The 27,624-nt window shown below is 47.1% G+C and overlaps 1 protein-coding gene across 1 annotated transcript; it reads left to right on the top strand.

Moving 5' to 3' along the window:
* LOC105181656 (homeobox protein prophet of Pit-1) lies at positions 1-27,092 on the top strand. Its single transcript, XM_011138563.2, has 6 exons — positions 1-1,708; positions 8,555-8,682; positions 9,234-9,341; positions 18,991-19,173; positions 20,796-20,895; positions 23,170-27,092. Exons 1-6 carry the CDS (start codon positions 1,489-1,491, stop codon positions 23,274-23,276), a joined length of 846 nt encoding a protein of 281 aa, XP_011136865.1. The 5' UTR covers positions 1-1,488; the 3' UTR covers positions 23,277-27,092.
* The last annotated feature ends 532 nt before the right edge of the window (positions 27,093-27,624 follow it).

Genomic DNA, 27,624 nt, shown 5'->3' with positions numbered 1-27,624 from the left:
GAGTTAGAGTTAGAAAAGAGAAAAAAACGAGAGAAAGGAAGCGAAAGAGTTCACATAACGGCTGTCAGCGAGCAGAAAATTCAAGAAAAAGAACACATCTCTTAATTGGATTTCTCGACTGGACAATTTTCGAAGAGATCACCGAGAGCTTCCTCGGAGGGAGACACGAAGAGGAGAACCCCGCCCGAAAAGTGAAAACCCCAAGAAACGTGTCTACGTTCGCCGAAAGTGCAAAGGGATCGCAGTTATCGGTTGAAAGGGCGCGATCGATGAATCTACTTGAAGAGTTTTTGACTATTTTCTCAAAATAGACATCAAACCTATTCAGATGTACGCGAACAACTGTTAGATGGATTGTCAGTTGGACCTGGAACAAGAAAGTTATTATTAGCGGGTCAAGAAACCCGTTATCGTGAGCTTGATTCATCGTGGCTGACGAGCTTCGATGAAGATTCATCGTACCGTACACCTAGAAGAGTCTAGGCTCACTTGAGATTTATCAACGCATCTGCGAGTCCGACGCGCGCGCTTCACGCCCTTGACTATCAGAGACTATCGGAGAACCCCGGAGCATCCACCAGCGCTAAATCGATACGTGATTTTTGCCCGTGATCATCCCGAGACTTATCGACACCTCTGAAGTCTACTCAACAAATGGAAAGCAGCTCGAGATCCATCGTGCGATAATATTCGCGTCCAAGTCCTCGACTTACAACACAGTGATACGACAAAGGTGCAGCGTGCGCAAGTGTTACGAGGAGGATGTTCAAGAAAAAGGAAATTCTCAAGATCGACCAACTGATCTCCAAGTTCTTGGACAGTTCGTAAGAACACGGATATCGGATGATACGAGACACAGTACTTTCCCTAACAAACGTAAACGTTCAAACACGGAGATCGAAACTCACCTCGAGGAGAGAACAACATTGAATATTGGGAGAAGAATACACCCGTCCGCGACTTACGCTCTAGCCCTTCGTTGAAGTCACCGAGAATCCGAGAGGCGGAGGGTAAGGAGTCCTCTCCTCACAGCTCGGGTACTCTCAACGACTCCACGGGGCACTTTCGCTACGTCGATCTCGAGGAAGAAGAGGAGGAAGAAGAAGAGAAGGAGAAGAAGACAACGATAATACCGTGCGCAACGCGGACGCAGGGCGCCCTCATTAAGAGCTCGCGTCGGAAGATGTCTTCGTAGACGGTCGAGAGAGCGTCAGGTGCTTCCAATACGAACGACCTCGACCAGGTCACCCCGGCATCACCCTGGCTAACGACCTGTCCGGAGGTACCGGGGCACCCGGTGCGGGCGGCGTCGGTTCCGTCGGTGGTACCTCCGTCGGTGGCGGCGGCGGCAGCGGTGGCGGCGGCTCGTCCCTGCCGACGACCGCCCTCAGCCTCGACCATCAGCAGTTCAACATCTTCCCGGCGATTTTCAGCCGGCAGCTCAACTTCTCCGCCGCTGCCGCCGCCAACTGCGGCCAGAACAAGCTGATGGACGAGCTCAGGCCGAATCTGGGTCTGCTCGGCGTCGGCCTGGTCGAGAACGACAGCTTCCACCTCAATCACAATCAGGAGAAGAGGAAGTGCAGCAGCGCCAGCTCCAATGAGCAGGACTTCGGCCTGTACGGAGTGCATCAGGGCCTCGAGGCGAGCCCGCCGACGCCCGCCGCCACGCCAGGCAGAAGCAGCGTCGGGGCCACCGCCAGTGTCGGTGAGTATCGTCGTTATCTGCCCCGAGTATCTGCCCCGCAAGACGGCAGAAACGCGCTCTTATCTCACTTTAGCGAGCTCTACTTTTGCCTTATCATTACGCCTGAGCGCAGAACAAATCGGACTTGCTTTCGCTCTTGGTTTTCCGCGAAGTCGCGCGACTAGCGCTTTGTTCCACGGCTCTTTCACGGTCAGCAGAGGACATTGATGTGCTCGTGATATTATTATTCGAGCACTAGTTATCACACTCCGCGAGTGGAACAAGTCAGCAGACTTAGTCGCCTCTTTCACTGCAGAAAAGGTCAGACTCTGGCTGAGCGTAGTACCGCTTCTTTCGTTGCGAGGACTGGCATGGCTTTTCCACACTTATCTAACTGATCATCGAGGGACACGTTCGTCGTATTATTGTCCAAGAATTGCTATTACTTGACGAACGAAAGAGACTTTGTCCGACCCCCGTCTGACCGGCTTTTTCACTACAAGTTCACGAGAGTTGATCTCTCATTCGCGCATTACAAATGGATCGACCGATAGCGCGGCAAACGCCTTCTCGAACACTGCGAGAAGATGTCGCATAGACCGAGATCGCTGAGACGGTTGATTTTCTAATAATGACATCGAAAGTAGAGCGCATTATCTCGGTGTTTTTTTTTTCACGCACGAACTGCAGTCTTGGGCAGAGCAACGCGAATAGAACTCACGACCAAGTTGCACCTCGAACGCGACACTGGATGCGACACGGTTCGACGGCTTTTCCCGTCGACGAGCTTGTCACGTCCTGATTTACGCCGTTAATCAGTGCCGGAAGAAAAATGGACATCGTGTCATCTCGAGATAGACGTATTTTCCGCTTGTTGAGTCTCGAGCACGCGTTCGCGACCAGCCCGGAGTGTTGACAATGGGTCGGGTGGGCCAGACATATGGTGGTACCTGTTCTATGGACTATTATTATGTGCCAGTGGGGCTTAAGAGAGCTTAGCCCACCGGGGTGTGCTAATGGGGTGGGCACGACACGTCGGACAAGGGCTCGAACGAGTGACAAGTCTGGCGCCCAGTTTCGATGGGTTGGAAGACTCGGAAGCGAAGGGACTCCTCGTCCTCGACGCCCTTTCTGTCATTGTATCGCGACTCGCATTTCGCATCGTGTGCCTCGACATGCTCGAAACGTCAACTCGCTCTTGTCTAAATTGCGGAATTATCGCGTCATTTTCGCCAAGATTTTACGACCTAGAAATGACGACCCTCTCGTAACGCGAAGAAGATGTCTGTCCTGTAGATTTTTCATTTGCACGATTCGCAATTCTGATTAGATGACTTGTATCATCATATACGATAACTCATCATTTATTTCGTGTAATAATTTTATCATATCGATCGTTTCCGAATATTTCTCTCAAATTGTTCGAAAAGGATCACACCAAAATCGTAAGAAATCGACCGCGATTTCTGCGATAATTCCTCTCGTCTATTAAAAATTCTCCATGTCAGCATGAAAGAGAAATTAAATGCAGCTTCAATGAGACAATCATCTTCCGATCGATCTTTGAAATTGTTATACGCACGAAGACACCGCGACATGGTCGCGTCGCGATGAGGTACAGACCCTAAGTGTATCCACAAGGAATTCTCGATACGCATCCTTACTTTTCCACGCGAAGGACACGACTGCTCGATAAACACGGAGTTCAACAGGTCGGCCGGGCGCGGGCGGTCGTTAAAATTTTTTCGGCCTTATTATGCTCGAAAATGAATTTCACGCGGTGGCGCCGATTTGCAAACGGCGATATCCCGGCGCTCCCGCCGCACCCTTCAAGGTCAGGGTTCCCGGAAACGAAATGAGACTACCGCGGGATTCTCATGCAAATGAAAATCCAACAGCGCGTCGAGCCGCCTCGCGACGGCAGGGAGAAAAAGAGGCAGCAGAATAAAACGAGGACGGGCGCGGGGCTGCGGTGCGCCGGGGCGGCGGGAGTGAGGGCTGGGGAAAAATTAATGTCGTTAACCCCCTCGCGGGTTCTCCGGGGTATTAAAAGTACTCGGGCGACGGTCTTCCGCGCGCGCGACTCCCGTGTCCTCCTTAAAACAGGAGCGCGTTCTCGTTCCTGTTGCGCGAGCCCCGTCGGTCGCCCCGGCGTCGCGTCGGTCGAACTCTCAGCATTTCCTGCAGCGAAGACCCCGCTCGAAAAGCCGAGTGTTCGAATTCGAGCGATCGTCCATCCGACACCGAGCGAATCTCTCCGCTTTGAGTCGTCGAGCGAATATTTTCACTCGAAATTGAAGAGCGAATCTGACGCATTCCATCGTCAGAGAAGCAAATTCGCGCTCCAATCGAATAAAACATTCACTCGAGGCGATTCCGAGAGAGAGAGAGAGAGAGAGAGAGAGAGAGAGAGAGAGAGGGAGAGAGCGGCGGCATTTTCACGATCGCTTCGAATGAATTTCCATTTGTTCCGAGTGGAAGGCGCGGAGGATGAACGGAAGCAAAATTTGTCTCGCGCGTCATCGGTATGAATTCTTATCGAAATGCAGGATCCTCAGCGTGAAATGCTGCCGTGTACCGTGATTCGCGACTCCTGCCGCGAGAGTCTTGTCACGATGAAGTTTGCCTCCTCGCGAAGGCTTTTCGTCCAAATTCAAGTACAACGCGCGCGAGAATCCTCTATATTTTACACGCCGGAGAGTCGCCAAGAGTGCCAGCTGCAAATGACAATTTATGCTCGAGATAGTTGATCGTGCCGAGTGTCCCAGAAACGTTTGCCCCAGCGGAATTCTCGCAGGAGGTCCTTTGACGAAACTAAAATTGCGAGCGCGGTCTCCGCTCGCCATTTGACATTTTGGGAGAATTTGCGAGCCCGCCCCGCCGCCGTTGCCCGACGTTCGTCTCGTTACCGTCGAGTTAGAGCGAAACCAATGAGTTCTTGCGGCTCACTGTCGCGCGGAGAAAATAAATCAAGCGAACGGCACACGCACACACATACACACGTTCACAAAAGCGGCGATCGCGCGTATCACTCTTCACGCGGCGATAATACGTTCTAATGTGACAGCAGATGCCGGCGGATGGCAGCTGCAGGTCGAAGGCCATCGCGATCCGCATTACCGGTAATCCTGTAAATCGTGTCATTCGTCGCGCACCTCGTGTCACCTCGTTAAAATCGCTGCTAATTACCCTTCGGCCCCCTTGACGGCGTCGAAAATTTGCGGGGGCAGATGTTCGCCGGCACAGCACCGTCCGTAATCGCACACCCCCTCTCGGCCGCCATGCTCCTCTTCCTGTGTGCGTTCCTTTCTCGAGATCGTCGGCGAACAGCTCGTAAGCTCACCGAACAAAGGGTTAAATCGGCCGCGCGGACTACCGTCCGTCCCGTCCGTTTCGCGTCGCCGACGACATCTTCTTTGCTGGACTTTGCCAATCCCGCGACTCCATGCGGCGTTGCGGGAAGAAAACATACGAAACGACGAGCTTTTGGATTTCCCGGCGGGAAACTACTCGCGACCGATTTTTCCTCTATCGCGCCTCTAATTACGGTTTTAGCAATTCGCGTTTCTTCGGTGGTAGCGGCGGTAAGGGAGGTATTTGCCGAGATTCTAACAACATCCAGCGCGTTCCACTTCCCGGCGGACGCACGCAGCGAGCTCGCTTTAACAGGCGTAATTCGTAAGGATATAATTTTCGGCCGGATTTTTGCGTCAAAGATGAAAAACTGGCGATTGCAAATTGCCTATTTTCTGCAATCGAAAAGTTCGTAATTGCATAAAAACGAATTCAAATGCTGAACAAATTGAAACAACAACGCGGCGCAAGTATATTCCACGAGTCTAGATTTACAATCGAGTAATAAACTTTTTTTTTTCGACTTCCGAAATTAGATTACGAAGCCGCAATTTGTAAGTTCGTATCGAACAATAGTTGAAGAGTGCGCGTAACGATATTTCGCGGAATATACAAAAGAATAAAGAGTCACAGGGAGGTTACGTTAATGGGTCGATATCCCATTGTCACATGCTGCGAATTAATGGGAAAAATTCATTTCGCTGTCATAAAGATCCCGGAAAACATTTTTTTGCCGATACCTTTTATGAGACATTAATTTCATTTCGTATCATTTATGAAAATCCCGTTTCAATCTATAGCAGCGCGCGGAAAAATTAGGACAAGCTTTGTGTTGCGTTAAAACGGGATATAATTTTAATGGCACAAAGAATTCCTTGCAGTTTGCATTATCACAACTTTTAGAATTTAATTGCGCGACATCATTTATCGTCGTGCGTTCGATGGTGATTCGTTCCGTCCTCCCGTTTTACCTTCTTATTCTTCTTACCTCTCGCTCTCGCCTATTATCGAATTAATCGCGGAAACCATGAGCTCTATATTCCTCTTAATAACATTCCGAAATACGTTGTAAATCCGTTGTGTTCCCGAATGTCCGCGAAATAGGTAGTTAACGCTCGAAAAAGTCGCCGGCACTAAAAATGCTTTGTAAAAAACAAACTTGGAAAGGCACAACGGTGAACATAAAAATGAACAAAGCTCTCGAGTGTTCAACCAACTAAACAGCCAATAAGACCCAACGCGAGATGTTGATTGCTAAAATTGCATTGGATAATAAACAATTGTTCAATTCCTTGCGAGTTAACCTCTTTGGTCCTAATTGGCTACTCGTCTAATTACTGGCTGTAAAAAATATATGTACACGAATAATGAAATATTTAACGTAGTACATAACTTGGGAGAGAGAGAGAGAGAGAGAGAGAGAGAGAGAGAGAGAGAGAGAGAGAGAGAGACAGTTCACGCTGCGAAAGAAAAAGCAAATGAATGACGCCAAAGTGTAACTCGCGATCGAGAAGGAAACGGATCGTCTGACGAGAGAGTGAGAGAGTGAGAGAGAGAGAGAGAGAGAGAGAGAGAGAGAGGCCCTTCGCCTTCTTCGCTGAACTTGACCGAGTTTCCTCGTTCACCGGGTAACCGGGCAAGGTATGTAAAGTGGACAGCATTCATCCTTGAACATTGAATCAGCATGTAACATGATTAGGTCATTAACGCCCTAACCAAGTTAGCATAGTGCGAGGGACTTCGCTCGCCACGCTTACCCCGGGACCGTGCAACCTGGGTAGAGGTACCTCTCTACCTACGTTCGTTCATAAAGCCGGGGCGTCGCGACGTCGCGCCGCACCGCGTCGCGTCGCACCCGCGTCGTATCGCCGTGCGGCAACCAAGACGACGACGACGACGGCGACGGCGGCGGCGGCGGCGGTCATGGACTTCTCGCGCGGAGGTCGAAAGTTCGGTGAATCGCGCCTTCCGTGGAATATCGAATTTTCCGGCGATGAAAGCGATACCGGAAATCGAGTTTCGGCCGCTCCGACGCGACGCGACGCGACGCGACGCGACGCGACGCGACGCGACGCCCGTGACTCCGCCGGCCTGAGCCTCTTTCTCGACCGTCTAACGGTCAACCGGACAATATACGGCGAACACGAAGGGAGATAGGGCGAGCTGACCGCGTCAAGTGCGTTATGAGGATCGTTAACGGAGTTTGTTGATCGCGTTACCTCACGGAAAATGCGCCACGGGGTAATTCGAGCCCGGGGAACGCGGCGACGAAAGAATTGTTCGCGGGCCCCTCGGCGTCAAGGTGAACGAGTTTTCGCCGGAGCTTTCTCTGCTGTGGACGCGCATTGTTCCGAAAAATCAAAATGTCGAAACTCGAAAACTGCGACGATTTCCCGGGAAGTCGTGAAAACCGAATTCCGCATACCGGAACAATATCTGGAAACTTTTGCGAAATACACAACCGCGCTCTAGGAATTTTTGTCCATAGTGAAGCGTTACACACACAGGTTTGTTAATATCTAACCATTTGAGCACACTTTGCTGGGTTGTAATAATAAATAAATAATTTCGGGAATTATGATATTCGGATTTCGGTATTATGAATTTTCAGGAAATTGTCCCATACACATACTTTCTAAATTTCGACATACTTTCATCGATGTCTATCCTACTCGCTTCTTTCCTCCGAAGCAAAAGCAACTGTTGCGGGACGTTTTGTGAAATTATGCAAATTCTGCTCGTGAGTTTCTTCTTATATCGGCTTCTTTTATTATATCCTTCTCCTTCTGGTATCATTCATATCTGATGAATCGTTTTAGGAGGAAGGAAATGTTGCGCAGTTAGTTGCAGCAGCGCAACATTATTTTTTCCACGAGTTTCATAACGCAATAAGAGTTTCGTATCCAATAAGAGAATTTGTCTTTTAGCAATTCTCAGAAGATAAATTTTCCTCTCGGATGCCGGCTGCGTCCTGAATTTCATCGAGAGAAAAATGCTGCGATTTTTTCACCATTGACCGCGAATGATCGTTGCGAGATAACCCGTCACTTTTCGCACGCGCGTTATGCAAAATAAATTATTTACAAATCGCATCCTTTCCTTTTGCTTCTTTTGTCCTTTTTGTTGTCGTGTCTATCTACGTTCTCTGTACATCTGTGCTCGACATGCAATTTTTTATTAAATATATATTTAATATGACGGCTATTAATATGCCATTAAATCACTTTACGGGCGCGACCGGCGAGTGTAATTCGAATTATGAAATTATGAAATAATTGCAATACAATTACGCATCATATACATATACATACACATGATGTAAATATATGTATACAAATGCGTGTCGGCAAGATTGAAATTTATCCGACAAGTCATCGACAATACGAACGTTATTGCGGTTTGACACGCAACAGATACACGACTCACGCGTCCTTACTTTTTCCGCAGAGATTAATGTCCATCGTCGTGATAACTTTGCGAAAGCGTTAAAACCGCGCTCCTCTCTTATTGCAGGCGTAGAAGGCGCTTTTAAAAAGTTAAAGCCCGACCCCTGCGCCTCTAGTCCTCACATTGGCCACACACCTACGACAGCCAGTTGTCCAACACCCGCCCGACGGCGACACAGAACTACTTTCACGCAGGTTTGTACGAGAGTGTCTAAACAGCGACGCTGCTGGTAGTCTAGTTTTCAGATTGGAACACAATGTCAACACGCGATGTGTCACGAATCTCGAAACGCTGTATTACTTTTGCGCAACGCAATTGTACATTTGAGCAACGAAACCAAATTTAACGTCGAATCGTGGTTCGATTCGCGCACGTTTACGGCGTAGTAATATTGTGCGTGTAATTTTTAATTGCTCTGTAACACTTTTTGATATTAACATAAATGTTTAGCAAAATATAAAACATGTCGGCTTGCGTGCGTTTACGTGCGGATAAAGTACATCGTATTATACCATAATATAAAAGCTACTCAATTTCGGCGCAAATAACGTTAAATTTGCTCCTCTCTCGCTTTCCTCCGACGAGATTCTTTGGAAAACGCGTTTTATACCTCTTCGAGGTGGTAAAAGGTTCCAAGTACTCGCACAATATCGCTTCGATTAGCTCCACTCTTTCGTATCGCGTCGAAATTTCCTGCCGGCTAGTTGAAATCGACCTTTACCACGGCTCTCCAATTGTTTCGTAGGAGCAGCTGGCGGAATTGGAATCAGCGTTTGCAAAATCTCATTATCCGGACATATACTGCCGGGAGGAGCTAGCGAGGACCACCAAATTGAACGAGGCCAGAATTCAGGTGAGTAACGTGCCGCTTCTGCGCTTCTGCGGCAGAAGAAGAAAACGAGCGGTTTTTCGGCGCTTCGAGCTCGAAAGACTGGATTCGCGAACAACGGGCTGTCTCATTCGCTTTTGTGTGTAACAGCTTTTCTACGTCAGATAAGAGAGCCGCTCGATTTAGCAATCGACACTTCACGTGATTTTAATTCGCGACGCGAGAATAATCGTCAAAATTTCGACGTACCATTTCTGACATCGCAAGAGCGCGTCGGATTTTTCACCACGCGCGCTTCTCTCTCTTATCAAAGGAAATGACGCATGCGACAACGTGTCCACGAAATCACTCATCTTCTGGGAGACCCGTGGAGACATCGACGAACTTTCGCGAGCCCTTCGTACTTAAAACGCAACGCGCGCTCGTATATATTCATGTGGAGGGTAGATCGGTAATTTTATATTCCATTATCAACGCGATGCTTCGCCGAAGCGACGTTCGGCCGACGCCACTCGAAAAAGATAGGGCAGGTACGTACACTTATCCCCGGCCTATCTTTTTGACTGTGACTCATTGCGTAATCGAATCAAAGACGCATGTGGGGCGACGAAATCAAGTTACGGTCGCAAATGTCGGCGCAAGACACCCTGTATTCTTCGAGGGTCGTGGAATCGATTAGAGGGGACCGAGTAGACGTTTTCGACCAACGCACGCAAGCACGCAGTTATTCTTTCGAGAGAGGCCCGGAGAGAGGCCTACGCGAACGCCGAACGATAAATTCAGACGGCATGAACGTGGCATTCGCGTGTTATGTTTATTAATACGTCGTATTAAAACAGCAAATTGGCACATCAACGAGTCTTGCGACAGTGGTGCGGTTTGCGATGACATTAAAGATGGAGGATTCGACGATGTGAAAGAGAGAGAGAGAGAGAGAGAGAGGGAGAGAGGGAGGAGGGGGGAGGGAGTGAGAGAAAGGAACGGTCGGAGGTTGAGGGTGGAGGTGGTGGTGGTGACGGCGGTGGTGACGACGAGGGAACGTCAAGGGGGTTCGTCGGTGTAGCGGGCGCGCGCACGTTACGGCCTCGAATTCCGAGCGAGCGGGTACATATTAAAACAGTCGTCGGTGCGTTGCGCTCTTTTGATATATAATGCAGCGGGGTGTTGTTTGAGTTAAAAGCCCGGGAACCGCCGCGACTTAACCCTGTTAAACTGCGATGCCAAGTAAAACGCGGTTTGCGCATCGCTCGCCCGGTTATAACCGATGCACAAAGTGTCCGAGCGCGCGCGCGCGTCAGGAGGAGGCGCGCACAGCACGGCACAACTCCGCACGAGGGGGACGACGGCCGGCCGGCCGGCCGGCTGCCTGGCTGGCTGGCTGGCTAGCTGGCTGGCTGGCTGGCTGGCTAGCTGGCCCCTGTGTGTCGGCTGTGTTCCGTTCCCGACCTCAAACGCGAAAGAGGGCGAGAGAGAGAGAGAGAGAGAGAGAGAGAGAGAGAGAGAGAGAGAGAGAGAGAGAGAGAGAGAGCGAGAGCGAGCGAGAGGGCGGCTCGCAGTTTTAAATGTCATTTCCAGTCGCTGGTTTTCCGCCGCGGCTGCCCCAGAATCGGCCAATTACCTGTAACCTGGCGAAGCGCGCTTTGCGCCGTAATTAACGTTCGCGTCATCGGTTTGCGCGTTTTGGCTGCTTCCGGCTGCACCCTCCGCGCCACGTCCAGCTTTGAGCGCTCTCCTCGGCCCCCGGTACACCTTTCCCGACCGCTTTCTTACCGCGGTAAACGTGCTTTGGTCTCTGCGGAGAGAGTCCAGCCTTGCCTTCAATAGGGAAGTGGAATTTCACGATACACACCGGAAATGAGATTTAGAATGTGCCCCTTCGAAGGTCAATCTCTTAGTCGCGACTTTTTCTCGGTGAACGCTAACGTTCCGCTGCAGTCCGTATCGCATCGTAGAGCAAGAGGGAAAGGAGAAGCATACGCTACGGCCATTCGACTCAACGCTTTTTTAAGACATTTCTCAGCTGTTCGCTTCTTCGGTTTTCTTTGATTTTTACGAGCGCGACGCGTTACGAGAGCGACGAGATCGCCCGAGCGACACGCGTGTCACAAGAAGAAGGGCTTGAGGGAGGACAGTTGCAGCGCGCGTAACGATGTTCCCGTTATAACCCGATTTCCAGCGCGTGTCTATTTCGTCCGAAGTAATCCTGATGAGAAATACGCGTCGCGCAAAGTAACACCCGCTCGAATTTCAAAGACACACCCTCCTAGCGTCTCGCTATGCGAACACTGAAATTTCGTCACAGCCCCGAGAACGGCGCGGGCGGGGAGCCGGTTTGGTTCGGCTTTACGTGTCCCATCGCAAAACAGGGGTTCTCGCTGCGAGAAAAAAGCAGGATGGCGGCCGTGTAAGAAAGGGGGCTCTCGTCTCTCCCCTCGGAGCGTTCTTCCTCCCAACCTCCCCGGTTCTCCCGACGCCATCTCCTCGTTCTCGCTCTCGTAGTGGAAGGAATAGCGAGAGCCAGGCAAGCCTGAGACGTTTCAGATCTATCTAGGGTGGAGAAAATTCAATTTAAAATGGCGGCTCAGATATAATGGCAGCCTCCGGTACAGCGTCACCCAACCCCCTGCGCGCCCAACTCATCTCAACTTTGCCACCCTCGTTCGTCGTCTATTTCTCTCTCGTCCTCGCCGCCTCCACGGCCCGTGTCGCTATCTTTGAGGAAACAGAATGCCGTGACTAGCGCGGGAGCTTTTAAAGGGACGACTCGCTCTCTCTCTCTCTCTCTCTCTCTCTCTCTCTCTCTCTTCCCATATTCGCGACATCGTTCAATCGGTTGCTAAAAAATACATCTATTCCGCTCCTCGAATCTCGCATCTTCTCACTGCCCGTTATTGCAATTTCTTTCGACGCGATAAGCGACTCGAAATTGAAGCGATGTGCGCGAGAATGGAATCTCGAGGCGACTCGTACCGAGACTGTTTCTTTAGTGATTTCGTCGAGGCAACGTTAGAGAAGGAAAAAATATTAAAAAATAAAAAGACGTACTTGGTGTGTAAATTTATATTTTTTAAATTACGGGCTTTAATAATATTATAACATAAGTCGCTAGAGTAAAGTGTGTAACTTTGAACCATCTTTCTTGCTTTATGACGTGTGCAACTAATTGAGATAAACGTCTGCAAACAAGACCATATCTCGCAGCGCCTCTTGACAAAGTAGTAGCTGCAATTTCATCGGTTTCCACGTAGATTCGCTGCTGATGGCGTGTGCCGCGCGATTTGCAATTTCGCTAAACACGCAAACGCATATTAGTGCACGCTGAATGAGCGTTTTCCATGCGAAACATCGGCGGTGCGTCTCGCGCAGGATCGTTTCCGTCCGTTTATGTCGTTTCGAGTGAGGTTTGCAGGAAACTCGGTAGGAAGATGTAATGGCGCCGCCTCCGTATACATATACAAGCGCGCGAATAAATTCAGTAAAGCAGGATAAAGGGGAATCTGGTCGAAGCGAGTGCGAGAGAGAGAGAGAGGGAGAGAAAGAGAGAGAGAGAGAGAGAGAGAGAAAGTGTTTTTCATTTAGCGAATACGCCGATTGTGCAAATCAAAAGAGGGCTAGTCGCGGTGTAATTTTACAGGTGTATATTATATATATATATATACATTGTCCGCACGTGAGGAGATCGCGAGATGGAGATCGTGACGGTAATGATAATAATAGTGAAAAATCGGGTAACACCGTGGTAAGAGAATAATTCTCGAATCACCGCACAAGAAATCCCATTACGCCGAGGAAAAAGAAAGGAGAAGCCTGAGCTCTCTCCGTGATATTGAGTTAGCCGAGTTTTCATTCGACCTTTTTACTTCGATTCGACTTCCGATCGAAGCCTACCTACGGGGCGTTCTACGAGAAAATCGTCCTCCTATCCGGCAGGAAACAAGGAAATTTGTGGGGGCAGTGAAAACCCCCGACGGATGCCTCGAGTTTCTCGATCGTGATGCTCGATTTTCCGCGTTTGCAAAAAAAAATATGTATCGCGGTCTATGTAATCGCAATCATAATGAGTAATTCACGTGAATCTTGAAAATAAATGAAAATTGAACGTTAATGACTTTCTCGCTTCCCTGTGAGACATCTTAAAATGCTCAAGCTCGGATATTTACAACGAAGATATTTACCGTTATTTTTCAACTATGGAAAATATAGAAATCTGAAACTAGTGTATTGGTTAGATCTCGTAATCACGCTATGACATATTTGGAATTCACACACACACACACATACACACACATGCAATTATCGCAAATTGATTACACCTTTATGCTACTTTTCAAAGAGAGATTTGACGACGGATCGCGGATTGTTATCGGCGCGGCATCGGCGTGAATAAATTTTATTTTTAACTTTAAAACGATCGAATAATCGGAGTTGATTCTACATCACGTAATTACGTTGAAATGTGCGGCCATGTCCATAATTTCCGAAATGGGCGCGCGCAAGCAGTACACCATTACATTACAGGTCTTACGCTCTTTTTAGCCGACGAGAAAGCCATTATCCGTGTATCCATTTTCCCGGCTTGTATGTGGGTTAGCTATCAGAGTGCAGTATTCTCTCAGGCATACGGGGAGGATAGTTTTCTCGGTCGTAGTCCTCAAAGTAGCAGACATTTTGAGCCGCGCTCCCCGTGGGACAGCCATCTCGCTCTTCCTCATCCTCTTTCTCCCTATCCGGTCTATCTTTCTCTATGAGTGAACGTGGGAAGGAGAAGAGCGCGGTTATTGAATTACGAACTCTTAGCTTTCCAGTTTCTTGCAGAGTGCGCGCCTTAAGGGACGCGAGTGCGCGCAAGTATGTTCTCCAAAGACTCTTCTACGAGCAAATAGAAGGAACAAATAAAAGGAATCACTCTTTTTAAGGATCTCTTCGGCCAATGTGCTTCGCTCGTTCGTAAATGTGTATGTGTGTATATATATATATATATATATATATATATACCATATATAGGTACATATATATAAAATATTATGTATAGACGCGTATAATATTTTATATATACATACAAAGAGATATTCTCAATAGCAAAGGCATTTTCCGTTTTAGATTTTAGATGAACGCGCGGTATTGAATAAACGAAGCGCACACAATGTCATTTGCATACACAACGCAGATACAAGCAGGTGCGCGAAAAATTTTCCCGGAGAGAAGCAGATTCCTCAAATTTTTTCCTGGATTTTTAGCGAATGGCATTACATGAGTGTGGCATCTCCGACGATACGCGCTGTCTTTTGTTGTAAAATTTTAATTCTTTTATCAGATATATCGCGTCTTATAATTATGGAAGAAACGAAACGTTCATGAGTGCCAATATAATGCTGCTGGATATTTTCTATATATATTTGAAGCTGGTAATTCGCGCGCACTGCCGCGAATGGAGATAACACCGGATTATTCGAAAGCCAAGCGTGTTTTATGCAATTGCAAATCGCCCCGCGGCGAGAATTCCGATGCGAATTGAGATTGATTATGCGACTTGCCTCGCACGTTTCACGATTTCCATACATGTGAGTCAGAACGATGTATGCTCATCATGAAAATATTAATCGAGCCCTTTGTTAAAAGTTTTGGAACGTTCCTACCTATCTTTAAAACGTTCGCTTTGCCCGCAAATTTCTATTTAAAACCATTAAAAAAGAAGAATATATATATATATATAATTATCATTCTCGGTAATTTCTGTAATTACGCCGTAATCTGCGACTGTTGAATTCCGGACGATCCCCTTTCGACGTGGATCTAGACTCAACTTCGGAATTAATACTCTGATTATCATCGTTCTGATAATCGTCTCGATTCTCTATAATATTTCATATCCGAATCGGGTTCTCTCTGTTTCTCTCGGGTCGGTAATCACGGATTCCAGCCAATTTCGCGGCAAGAACTTAATCTAAATAAGACTCCATTACTCTGCGCGCGTTCAACTCTGTCTAGATATTTCTGTAAAACTTCATTTGTCGCAATTTCCTGTGCAACAATGCCGATCTTTCGTTATTAAAATATATGAATTTATCACGCTGCTTTTATTCTTATCGCTCGGACTACGAATCCACCATTTTCTCACGATAATTATTCGACGTAGTCATGTAATACAAGAGCAAAATTCGTAAATTTCAAAATTGTCAATCCCATATCGTAAAGCGGATATTCGAAAGTATACGCAATTTGGACCATCAATAATTTTCATTCGCGTCCAGTTTCTCTCTCTTTTTCTGCTTGAAAGAAAAAGACGCAATCAAGAAAGCAAGAGTTGGTTCTACATCGCGCTACTACTCCGAGTTATATACTCCCCCGAATTATAACTCCATTTTACCGCATCGTTTAATAACGGAACCGAGTCGCCGATCCCGTTACCTCCGATACCGGCTAAGTTAGCGGCTAGAAGATAATCTAAATAAAATCCAATTGCAACTACAAAACTATCCGACCAACTAGCTTGCTTCTCGGCATCTTCGATATACCAACGAAACATTCCCCATTTGCTCTCACCGTCGTCGTGCTTCTTCCGAAGAGCTTTTCTCGCTCCCTCCTCCAACTGTTCTTTCGATTTTATTACTACGATATATTTGAAATGTAGTTGTTTTATTCGGGAAAAAAATATCCTTCTCTCTCGATAAGATGCATCAGGTGTCACGTATGTTTCAACATTGTAACCGGGTTTGAACGATGTTTGAACGAGTTTTGATCTTACATGTATCGAGAAAAGTGAAAAATCGTAGGAAAATCTAATAAACTGCATCTGAAGCCACTTATAAATTCCACATTGTTGATATAAATTATGCTTAAAAAATTATAATACATATATTTTAACAATAACACACACAATGTTGCAAATGTACACGCAACGTCTGATGTGCAAGTACGTAGTGCAGTGTCGCTGTTCGTTCGACACGCGCAATTTGCGCGTCAACATTTGTACAATGGCCAATTGACGATGTCACAGGAGGTATAAGAAGTCGGCGTAATACGCTTTTGTTAACGGAAGTATAATCCTACTGCTCATAAACTGTTAATTTCTTGCGTTAGGCGTTGATCTCTTCGGCATGGACCGACATGAGATAGATACGTCAACGTAGGTGACGACCTTTATCGCGTCGGGTATCGCTCGGCCCCGCTACTGTGTTAATTAACAATTTGCCATCGGGATTACTTCATGATTAACCTCTGGATGATTAGTTGAGACAATTATGGGATTCTTTCCCGCATTACGAGTTAATCGAGTCCCGGGTTGACGCGCAACGCGCGCGCGTTCAGAAAATTGCTCGTGCCAATTAAACGTGTTCTTAATTACACAAGAGAATGTCTCGCGATACTAATATCCGCTGCGAATTGAATAGCGCAAAATAAAGACAAAAAGAAGCACAATTGAAAGTAAATACATTTCTCCGGGTATTCCTGTCCGCGAATTTTCCGTCACTTCTGATTATGTAACTCAATGTTTGTCCTTATTCGTATAGTTCCGCTTCATTGTTGCTTTGAAATATTTCACTGAGTATTTAACATATTTTTCGTCATGTTTCCTTGCGCGTCTCGTGAATGATTCTGTTTGAAAAATTTTTTTAGTTTTGTGGAATCTCTACAGTATCTCATTAGATACGATTTCGGCTAAAAACGAAAGCAATCAAAGTTGATGATACAAAAGAAGTTCGAAATTACTTAACATTGTGCAAATGTTATATATTACTGATTTCGGGAAATGCGCGCGGAGATGAACGTTTAGGTGAGTAGCCCTCACGATAAAAATCCATCTGCCTCCATCCTCTCTCTCTCTCTCTCTCTCTCTCTCTCTCTCTCTCTCTCTCTCTCTTTCTCTCTCTCATCTCTCTGTGAGCACGCGGTGAATTTTTTCCCTTCGTTGCCAGGCTGGTACGTGCGGATCCGAGCATCGCTGCGGATATTTCACGAGACACTCTCTCTCTCTCTCTCTCTCTTCGGAAGCGCCATACTTCTACACAAAGAGTGATAGAGCTGTAAAGAGAGCGAGGCGAAAAGATACAGAGCGCGAAAGAGAAAGAGAGGAGATCAGAGGAGAGCAAGCGTGAGAGGGAGAGAGAGAAAGGGTGGGAAAGAGAAAGAGGGGAGAGAGTGGGAGAGCGAGAGAGAGAGCGAGAGAGAGAGAGAGAGAGAGAGAGAGAGAGAGAAAGAGAGAGAGAGAGGGGGGAGAGAGAGAAAAGCCCGTTCGAGCCACCCTGGCTCATGTCACCCACTTCTGCGACGATGAGAGAGGGTGTACAGTAGAAATGTCGATAAAACGTGTCGGCCAATGAGCGAGCCCGATGTGACGTCACTGCCGCGGCATCGGCCAATCGGGTGGCGCCGGTGACGTCACCGGTGAGGGTGGAAACAACCCCCGACCCGGGACCCGAGAAGCCGCAGGCTTTTCTCTTTCTGGGGGTTGTTGGAAAGAGGGGTCGCTCGGCAGGGCGGGGCGCGAGGGTGGAGATTGTTGGGGCCGCGAGGGGGTGGATGAGGGAGGCTGAGAGGTTGAGGGTGCGGAAACATGCGCCGGTGTGGATGCCGGGGTGAGTCGCCGGTGGCGGCTCGGGCAAGCCCCAATATGGGTTTACTAATCCCGCGAAACAATGGAAATTGCCCGATGCAAAATGGCGATAGGTAAACCACTCTGGGTACCCCGGCTGAGGCCGGGGGTAAACTTAAGACCCGAAGGTTCGGGGGTGAGAGTAAAAAATGAGGGCGCTTTTTGGCCCAAGAGATTCGCGGCCCTTCTTTCACGTCGAGGCTGAGTTCTGCTCGATATCGCGCTAAGGGTTGGTCGCGCTCAGGCAACCCTCATCCGTTCCTACGTTCACTGCACGTTGCTTTGTTAGCCCTCTCGTCGCCATTTTGTTGCGAATACACGTGTCTCGACCGAGTATTGCATTATCCGGAGTAAAAATCGTTTTTACATACAAAAATTCGCGCACTATATCAACCTTTTGCCGCTCAAAGGATATCGTATTGGCGTAAACCCGGAGTTTCTTCACGAAACCCGAAAATCATTGCGACGACACCTCTCCCGGACTTGAAATTCGCTTTAGAACTGACTGCTGCTGGTCGCAACGTTTTTCGAATTTTAGAAAATCAGATGGCATCATTACGCCGCTTTCCGAATACAAAAGCTTTGTTTTGCGAATTAATTTTGCTTCTCGCGTGCAACTCTTCATAGCGTCGTTTCTGATTCATTGTTCCACAATGAGGGAGAGAGAGAGAGAGAGAGAGAGAAAAGAGAGAAGCGGTTAATTCCACTAGAATCATAATCATCTTCATCAGCTATACCTTTTTGTTACTCGAACGGAAAAGTAGCAGTAAGAATAATATGAGCGCGATATTATCACTCCCACACTATACTGCAAAAGTAGTTTTCCGATTACTGTAATTGAACTACGGCTAACCGCATTCAATTAGCCGTACGGTTAACAGTCGATTAACTTATGGTTCACTATAATTACTTCACCGTGCAATTATAGTCATCGATGCTTTTCTCTCGGGAGGGAGAGGCGGTGCAGGGACACGATTCCGCAGCTTTCGTCCGTCGACCATTGATCGCGCTGCGCGCAATAAAAAATCACGTCAGCCCGATCGCTCGGTTGTTCACTCGCCGTTGTTCGTTCCTCCGTAGGTCTGGTTCCAGAACAGAAGAGCGAAATACCGGAAGCAGGAGAAGCAGCTGCAGAAGGCCCTGACACCGATTCCCGCCTGCCAAGGCGCCATGATGAGGAATATCTATCCTGGCGCCAGCAGGGGTTATCAACCCTATCCCCATCCTCACAACAGCATAAATGGCATAAATCGTTATCCCCAGGTGAGGCTCCCTTATGACGCGCAGGACGCTTCCGAAATTTCATTATTATCGATACCCGCCGCTTTGCACGCTCACCAATACGCGCAACGCGAAGACACGGTCCTCGCGCGATTTTACGACAAGTAAATAATATATAAACAAGATTGTTATATATACGAGTACGTATATCGAAGAAGAGTCGAGTGCGATTTTTCCAGAAAGTTACGCTAGTAGTGGAATAATTCTCCAGAGATAATTTCTCGCCTTCTTTTCTGTTGATTTCGCGATAATTTACGTTGCGTTTATTGCTTAAAAGACACTAAAAAAGGATCACCCTCACGAAGCACAAGTCGGTTCGTACGGATGGACCGAGGGAGAAAGAATAATCTAAGAATTTCGATGCAACACGATGCGGGTAATTTCGAGGGTTCGCATGTCGCGCAGGGATGAATTCGATGCGTTTCTCGTTAATGATTTTAACCGAGCTATTAAATTGGAGTGCACCTGAGCGTACGTCCGGCGGCGCATCGCTATCGGTCGATATAGCTAAATTGCATTTCGGCTGATTAGTTGGGTCGGCCGGATTACCGAATGCCTACCGCTTTAATTGAGCCAATCATTCGCGAGCGTGTCGGTTCCCCCGCGAAAAAGAAAACAACTCGTGTATCAATTACGTGTAGTCGCGTACTTCGATCTCGCGAATTCGATGTCGCGCGATACCAAGCGAATATCTCGCTTCGTCCGGCGCTTTGCGAAATGCAACCTTTACCGGGGAGGGAGGAAATCGTTTTCACCGCTTTGTCCGAAGTGAAATCTTCCGTAAGAATTTCCCGCGAGGACCGTTTGACGACGTATGTACACCTCCCGCTACGAAAGATCTCTATCTCGGTTGGATAATCGCGTTTGCTAATCGCGATATATCGCGATATCGCTCCGTGTGTAGAAACGCAACGTAACCCGTTGGAAAATTGATTACGACCCGGAGATAGATACCGCGACACATTATTAATTTCCATCGCTTCAACAGAACGTGTTACGCGGTTAATTTTTATCTAATGAAACCATATATCCTTTGCGCGCGCGCGCGCGCCCGCGTTCTCGCTCTCGCTCTCGCTCTCGCTCTCACTCTCACTCTTGTTCTTGCTCTTGCTCCCGCTCTCGCGCCGGGCGAGAGCGAAAATGTAAGAGGCGGCCTCCTAGCCGATAATTATGTTTTACATACGTTAATTACCGCATTACTTTCCTTCCGTTGTTCCAGCTCGGCCGCTCAAACCGAGCACGTAACTCTCTGTAATTCCATTGATATCGCGGAATTCATTTTCATCCTCTCGTACGCTCTCGCGCACGGGGAATTAATTATACGCGACATTAACACCGCGCGCGTGTTCGTGTCTTCTTCTTTTTTTTTTCCATTTTTCTCCTCCCCTTTTTGTTTCCAGCCGAATAGAACGGCGGGATTTAGCGGGTGATGCGAGATCGTCGCGTTGCTCGATTATCGGTTATTATCGTCGCGCTACTTCGATATAACGATATGCGACCGAGCAATTCGCGAGACGACCGACTCTCGCCTCGTTGCATTTTCGAGTCACGAGCGAGATCGCCCGGCGAGACGGCGTCATTAATCGCGCACGACGACATTTCAGATGGGCACAACGTCTTACCCGAGCATGACCCAGCCGTTCTCCATGTCGCATTCAGCGTCGAATATGTCGGCCGTCACCGGTATGCGACAAGATGCAATGGGTGAGTCATAAATAATGCAACGCCACACAGTGCTTTAAACGCGTGCGTAAAGCGAATATGCGACGCACGCGAACGCGCGCGCGCGCTGTTCGCACTCCCATTCGGATCAAGGATTATGCAAACGCCCGTAATCCCGTAAATACCGCGGAGATGTATCATTCCTTTCGAGATAACCGCCGAGAACTCGCTTCCCCGCCGAAAAATCGATATAGCCGGTCCTCACACTCGCCGCCCTTGTCGCTCCGCGCGAACTCCAATGTCCCGAGCGCGTCGCCGTTGTCTGAGTTGCTTCGGTTATTGTTTGTTTCTTCAAATTTTCACCTTGTGAATAAACTTCTTGCGAGTGTGACGCTTTTGCGACGTTTGGAGTGTTTCGCAAGATTCGTTCGAGTTATTTTTCAAGAGTGATAATTCTTCGACGCTTACTGATGAATTTGCAGAGTTCCGCAATGGCGACAGTTAACCCTCATATTGGTATAGTGATAAAAAATACCTATACCATATCGATCAGAGTACTTACCGAAGAGTACACACCGAAGACAATGGTTGTCGAACAGTGTACCGATAACAATAGTTGTCATAAATGGTACATTGATGATAATAGAAATATCGATGTCAACGAGGGCGATAGTACACGTAAAGAATATTATAGCCTTTTTTACATCAATTTTTTTTTTAATTTTACCGTGTTTTTCTAGTGGAACGCGTAAAAACTATCAGAGTTTATCTTGCTAAGGCATATAGTAAATTTTCCAGCAGCAAAGCTTCCAATTCTTCAGATATAAAAGGCACATGACATATGGATAATAAAATATTTGTGAATAACAACATGTACAATAAAAGGATAATAAACTAAGGCACAATGTCGAACTTCTCGACCACAAAATTCCACATTAATATGTACTATAAAATTCCTCACGTGTACTATCATGCAGCTACCATCAGTAACAGAAAATCGCAACAGCCTTGTACCGTTATTAGCCTCAATCGTGACGCTTGATCTCGACACATCCGGTCTTTATTTTGATTATTCCGGATTATTCAAGAGAATCGCTTGTCAATTTTTCACTCCGTAAGATATCTCGCGAGCGCGGAACGGGCGTGTAAATTAATTTCTACGCGACTTCTCGAGACGCGGCTTCGTCCTTTTCCCATGCGACTTCCTCTTCTGCCGACGACTTTCTGCGTTGTCTTCGGCCGCTGACCCGACGTTATCGAATGATTCTGCAAAAATCCGGAGCGGAAATGGCGCGAATCCGACGCCCGTGTGCACGAGAGGCTCCGTCGCCAGCCGGCTCCTCCAAGACGCTCTCTCCATTTCCGCCCCAGCGCCGTCTTACACCATTTCCGGCGCGAGATGGAATATCGCTTTTAAATCGAATCAAGACTATTCGCGAATTGCCTACCTGCCTGTCGGCGGGGCTTGCGAGCTTACGAATGAACGAACGGGCGACTGCGACGAGCACGCGCCTCTTCGGCGCTCGCAATCTCTCGCCGCTTCTCCTTAACGACTTAACGTCTTAATGCGATAGCAAATCGACCGATTAGCAGCAGACTCGATCAAGCTCCGCGGAAAGTCGTCAAATCGAATCACTCCCGGAGTGATTCTTTCGGGGAGAGAAAAGAAGTCGGCATCCTTCACGCGCCGCGGCTGACACTCAGATTTATTTCATTACGGCGCGCGCTACGCCGACCGGTTAACGTCTGATGCCAGTTGACGGTTCGTTGTTTCTTCAACACACTCGAAGCGGCCCGGTCGGCTCTCCGACTGCGGATCAATCGAAGAAATTCAGATGAAGGTAGCGCGAAAAGTGTGCGGTATTTTCCGTTGTTGAAATTTTGGTTTCTCATCGATCCTGTAAATTTCGTCAAACTGCAAACGACTACTGGCTGTGGAGTCTTGTTGACTTTTTTCTACGTTGAAAAAGCTCGAAGAAGTATTTGTTGTACAGAGTGTACGACAATACATATAAAAATCTTGTGTGCATGTATAAATTAGGTCAAATGCGATAAAAAGTGTCTCTACTATTTTGCGAACAATCATGTAAAGTTTTGAATTATTAAAGAAAATTAGATCTAGAATATTAAATAATCCTGAGGTAATTTCTTTTTCCGAGGACCGCATGTAAAGTGTCCCTTAAATTTGACGGGATTTGAATCGAGGTCAATCACGCGAAACTCAGGAATGCGCGTTTCAGCGAAATCGTCGATGCGATCTGAGCAACGGCGAGCGCAGTTCGGTTTGCCTGAAAACACGTTGTCTCTCGGTTTCAGGGATGTCAGCGGAGGACGAGTGGTACAACAAAAGCATCTCGGCTCTGAGAATGAATACAGCCCACCACCCGAACCTGGCTGCACCGATGTTACAGTACCAAACATAATTGTAAACGGAGGCGGGCTGGCGACTCGAGGATCTCGTCAGAAATCATACGGCACACTTGTGACCAGAACCGAGCGCGAGGCGACGATGAGAGTGGACAACGGAGGAAGGCAATTAAAATGACGAGATCGACAAAGCCCGATCGAAAGACAACGTTTCGCCGTTTCGCAGACGAGAAGGAAGAGAGAAAAGGGAGAGACCGTGGATCCGATTTGCGTGATGGCTATCACGAGTAGTTCGCGCGGCCGCATCGACGTTTTCGCATCTCGCTTGCGAGTGAGAGAGCTCTTTCTCTCTCTCTCTCTCTCTCTCTTTCTCTCCTTCCCTCCTTCTCTTTCTAGAAATCCTGCAGCAGTACGTGGCGAATATATATACGTATGAGAGAGCCGTCGCCAATTCGCCTTTGCGATCTGCGGATTGTTCGATCGTGTTGAATACAAATTGATCAGCGGAGGTTGATCAACAATCGCCAAAGTTTGTTTAATTGGCACATTCGCGATTAGACATTCTCGCTTATCCGTGGCGATTTCCGTGACCGATACGGAAAGACGTTACGAATGAACGAAGAACATGCGAGCTGCGAGCCAATTTCGACGGGGAGCTCATCGGGGGAAAAAAGAGAGAAAGAGAGGGAGAGAGAGAGGAAGAGGGTGAGAAAATACACGCGATCTCTCAAGGGTGCAAATTGTATCTCGGATTCGCGGACAGCGAGGGAGTTGTGCGATTATAAAGCGTGTACAGAATGTGTGTGTAAGAGCACCTCGCGGGAGAGATTTGTCGCGAGATCCGTATATTTTCTACGTGTAACGGGTGTCCGCTCTTTTTCGCGCACTAGTTCTTCGGTATCGGGAAACGTACCGTAAGAACGCGCGGAAGCATTATGCGCACACACACACACACATACACACACACATACACACACACACACACACCCTCGCACACCTGTACACAGCCACATCCGAGTCGGACCAGGGACACGCAATCTCGCGCGCGACGCTTCGTCAGTCTACTCAACAACGATTCGTGCCGTTTTCGTTAATCGGTGGGCGAAAGGGACGGGACTGTGTAAATAAGGGTGCGGAGATATAGATACATAGAGGAGCGTAATCGGCAGATACTCTAGCATATGCGATTTTTCAATGTCCTTTTAAAAGAGTGTAAGCATACCCTTAGTGAATGATATTAGGCATTGATTTGTGTGCTTATGTTGACCACGATTTTAAATAAACAGGGAACGGGGGGACGCGGTGATGTTAGTAGTTGTGGTGGTGGTGGTGATGATGGTGGTGGTTATCCGCGACAGTGTCTTGCGTTCGAAATTTGAGGGGCGCCAGGGTTTCTCCCCGTCGCGATGCTCGGTCCGTCGACACTCATTCACTCCCCTTTGATCCGCATTGATTAGAAAGTCGTCGCCTACGAATTAACATGAGAGAGAGTTATTATTATTATTACTATTATTATTATTACTATTATTATTATTATTATTATTATTATTATTATCCATATCGCATCCCCGTTCCGTCATGATTGACATGAGAGAAAGATCCGATTCTTGCCGCGCACTCGTCTCATCTCGCTTGTAAGAACGCGATAAAACCGAGTATACGTTTGAGGCTTAGGAATATTATCTAGAAGTACACTTGCGTGCGTGTGTGTGTATGTGTGTGTGTGTGTGTGTGTCACGAGAACGAGTAAGATTTCGTAAAGTTACACGCACACATGCATTCACGCAACACAGAATACCGTTATCTCAGAAACACATCACCGTTATCGAAGCAACGTCGATAAACGATACTTTTGGTGCGAATCCTTTTTCTGAAGTCGTACACATTTGTTCATTTGTATCATTTTTTCCTTCCAAGACGGAGATGTGATACGCGTAACGTGTTAACGTATCGACGTGTCGACGAAACGAGTTCGATGCGAGTCGCTGTATATCACCCGTTGGACGCAATTTATGTTGGACGTTATTTTTTACTCGTCGGCACGTCCTTACGATATACCTATGCATTTGTATGTGATGGCCTGCTCAAGCCTGTTTCACACTGGGAAAGTATCCGACGCCAAGTAGAACCAGTCAGACGACACATTACGAGGAATATTGTTTCACAGGATGAATGAATGATAACTTCCTCTTTCACATTTCCTAATTACTTTACGGCAAGCTCACATTCTTGACCGTAACAAAGTCACAATGTACAATTCTTTGCTTAAATTGGCCAATGATATGAAATTATTTTGTACACGTTGATTTTTCTGAAAATTTTAAAAGCATAATTATCACATTTTATGTAAAACACATTTTTTCAAACAAAAATTCAATAATTTATTTAATGATCATAACGAAAATTCGTTAGTCGATGGGAATTTCCATCGGGCGCAGCTGTCACTCAGCTGATAGGTGAATAATTAATTTATACATAGCAATGTGTTAACAGATGTGTTAACAATCTTCCACGTTTGCAATCTATCGACTGATTCGCGCTAACAATCACGTTGCTTTACTCACGATCATCGAACGCGCGACGTCGGCTGCTGATTGCGTCGAAAAAGAAAAAGAGAGAGTGTCGACGTCGCTGCGATTCTTCACCCTGGCTAATTAACTCAATCGTATCTTGAATGAGATGGGGTGAGATCGCAAGCGATCGCACTGTCCAGGCGATCGACAAACGCACAGGCCGATCGACTCACGAGGCCATTGATTATCTCTCTTAGCTGGACGAAGTTATAATAAAAGAGCAAACGGAAGAAAGTTCGCAGCCCATCTCACTCACATCCAGGATTGAACTCCCAGCGACCGCCATCCGATCGTATTACTCTGTAATTGATACCGTAACGTTCAACCAATTCGTGCCAACGAGCCGAAGCTTCGCGACCGATTTCGAGATCGAGACCGACTGTGTTGTCTTTGGGATAATTATCTCGGACGAATGATCGGCGGACGTTGACGGATGTTCATCGTATCAATCGTCGACAATAATGCAGCTGAATGTAAAGGAACGAAAAGGAACGAAAAGAAAAAGCATACCGACATAATTCCTCAGCCCGTTCATCGCGAATCGGTTGGTCGTTACTCTTTCGCTCGTCGGTCGTCCGGATGCTTTCCCGCGTAACGAAAGAGAGCCGGAAAGCGGAACTTTCGCGTTTGGACCCTTCGACGCTTCTTCGAGAGCTCCCCGAGATTGAAGACAGGTGTGTTTGTTTGTTTGTGCGAGTATACACATTGTGCGTGGAGTGCAAAGTGGCCCGCGAGCATCTCGAACACCTACGACTCGCCGCGACATCTCCCTGGCGCCTTTCAGTCGTGATATTCGGAGTCTGTCCAATCAACAATCGTCTAATATTGGTGTCATTTTTCGATAACTGTCTAATCAATATATCGACTCGAGAAGATGAAGCCGCAGAGAAGACTGCGCATTGTTTTTTCGTGTAGTTTCGCTGCGACCTTATTATTATCGCTCGCGGCATTCCACGAGAAATGTTCCTAAAGAGAAAACAAGTTTGTAACATATCGCACACGTTACATTCATACGTGCACAAGATTAAATGAAAGACACACACGCGTACACGGATGTACACGTACACACATCGTACACACACATACACACACACACACACACACACACACACACACACACACATACATACAGAAGGTGCACAGCAAGCACGTGCTTGCGCATCCAAGTCACATACACACACCATGTCACGTGTTGTGTCGAGAGGAAAAAAAGTTAAAAATTAAGTGGAAATGCATACCGGACGAGCGTAACATAGTTTTAAGCAAGGGTCACGTATTGTACGTATGTGTTGTACATAGCCTAAATAAAAATTACATTTAAAATTACCTTCTCTGTATCCCGCCTCCTCCCTCTGTCTCTTCGCGTCTTCGATTGACTCCTCGATATGTAAGCCAAACGCTGTTGAACTTGTACCGAAAATGCTTAAGGGGCTTACCTAGTGTGATCACATGAAAATGAGGGCGATTTTCGAGGATTTAAAAAAAAAAACTATTCTTCCATATATTTTAAAGGTTTGAGGCTATATTAAGTAACATTTGAAGAAGTTATAAAAATTTTATTACGAAAAAATATTGACATGTATTGGAAATATTAATAATTTCTCGGAGGTAAAAAAAAAAAGTAGCCCAACTGCTGCAGCGATAAGTGACGTCAGAGTGCCTGAAATAAAAAGAGACGTTAAACGTTAAAAAAAGGCGTTAAACTAGATAAGTTTTCCTATACAGTGAACTAGGATTATGAAAAAATATTGAAAATTAAAAAAATTACGGTGTTGTAAAAGAAAAAGTTCGAATTTAGCAAAAAAAAGTGCCCGTTTTTTGCGTGGCAAAT

This window comes from Harpegnathos saltator, unplaced genomic scaffold (genome assembly GCF_003227715.2).
Source record: "Harpegnathos saltator strain DR-91 unplaced genomic scaffold, Hsal_v8.6 scaffold8, whole genome shotgun sequence".
NCBI lineage: Eukaryota > Metazoa > Arthropoda > Insecta > Hymenoptera > Formicidae > Harpegnathos > Harpegnathos saltator.
The sequence above is the reverse complement of the archived record's forward strand: the minus strand, read 5'-3'. Positions and strand labels throughout refer to the sequence as shown.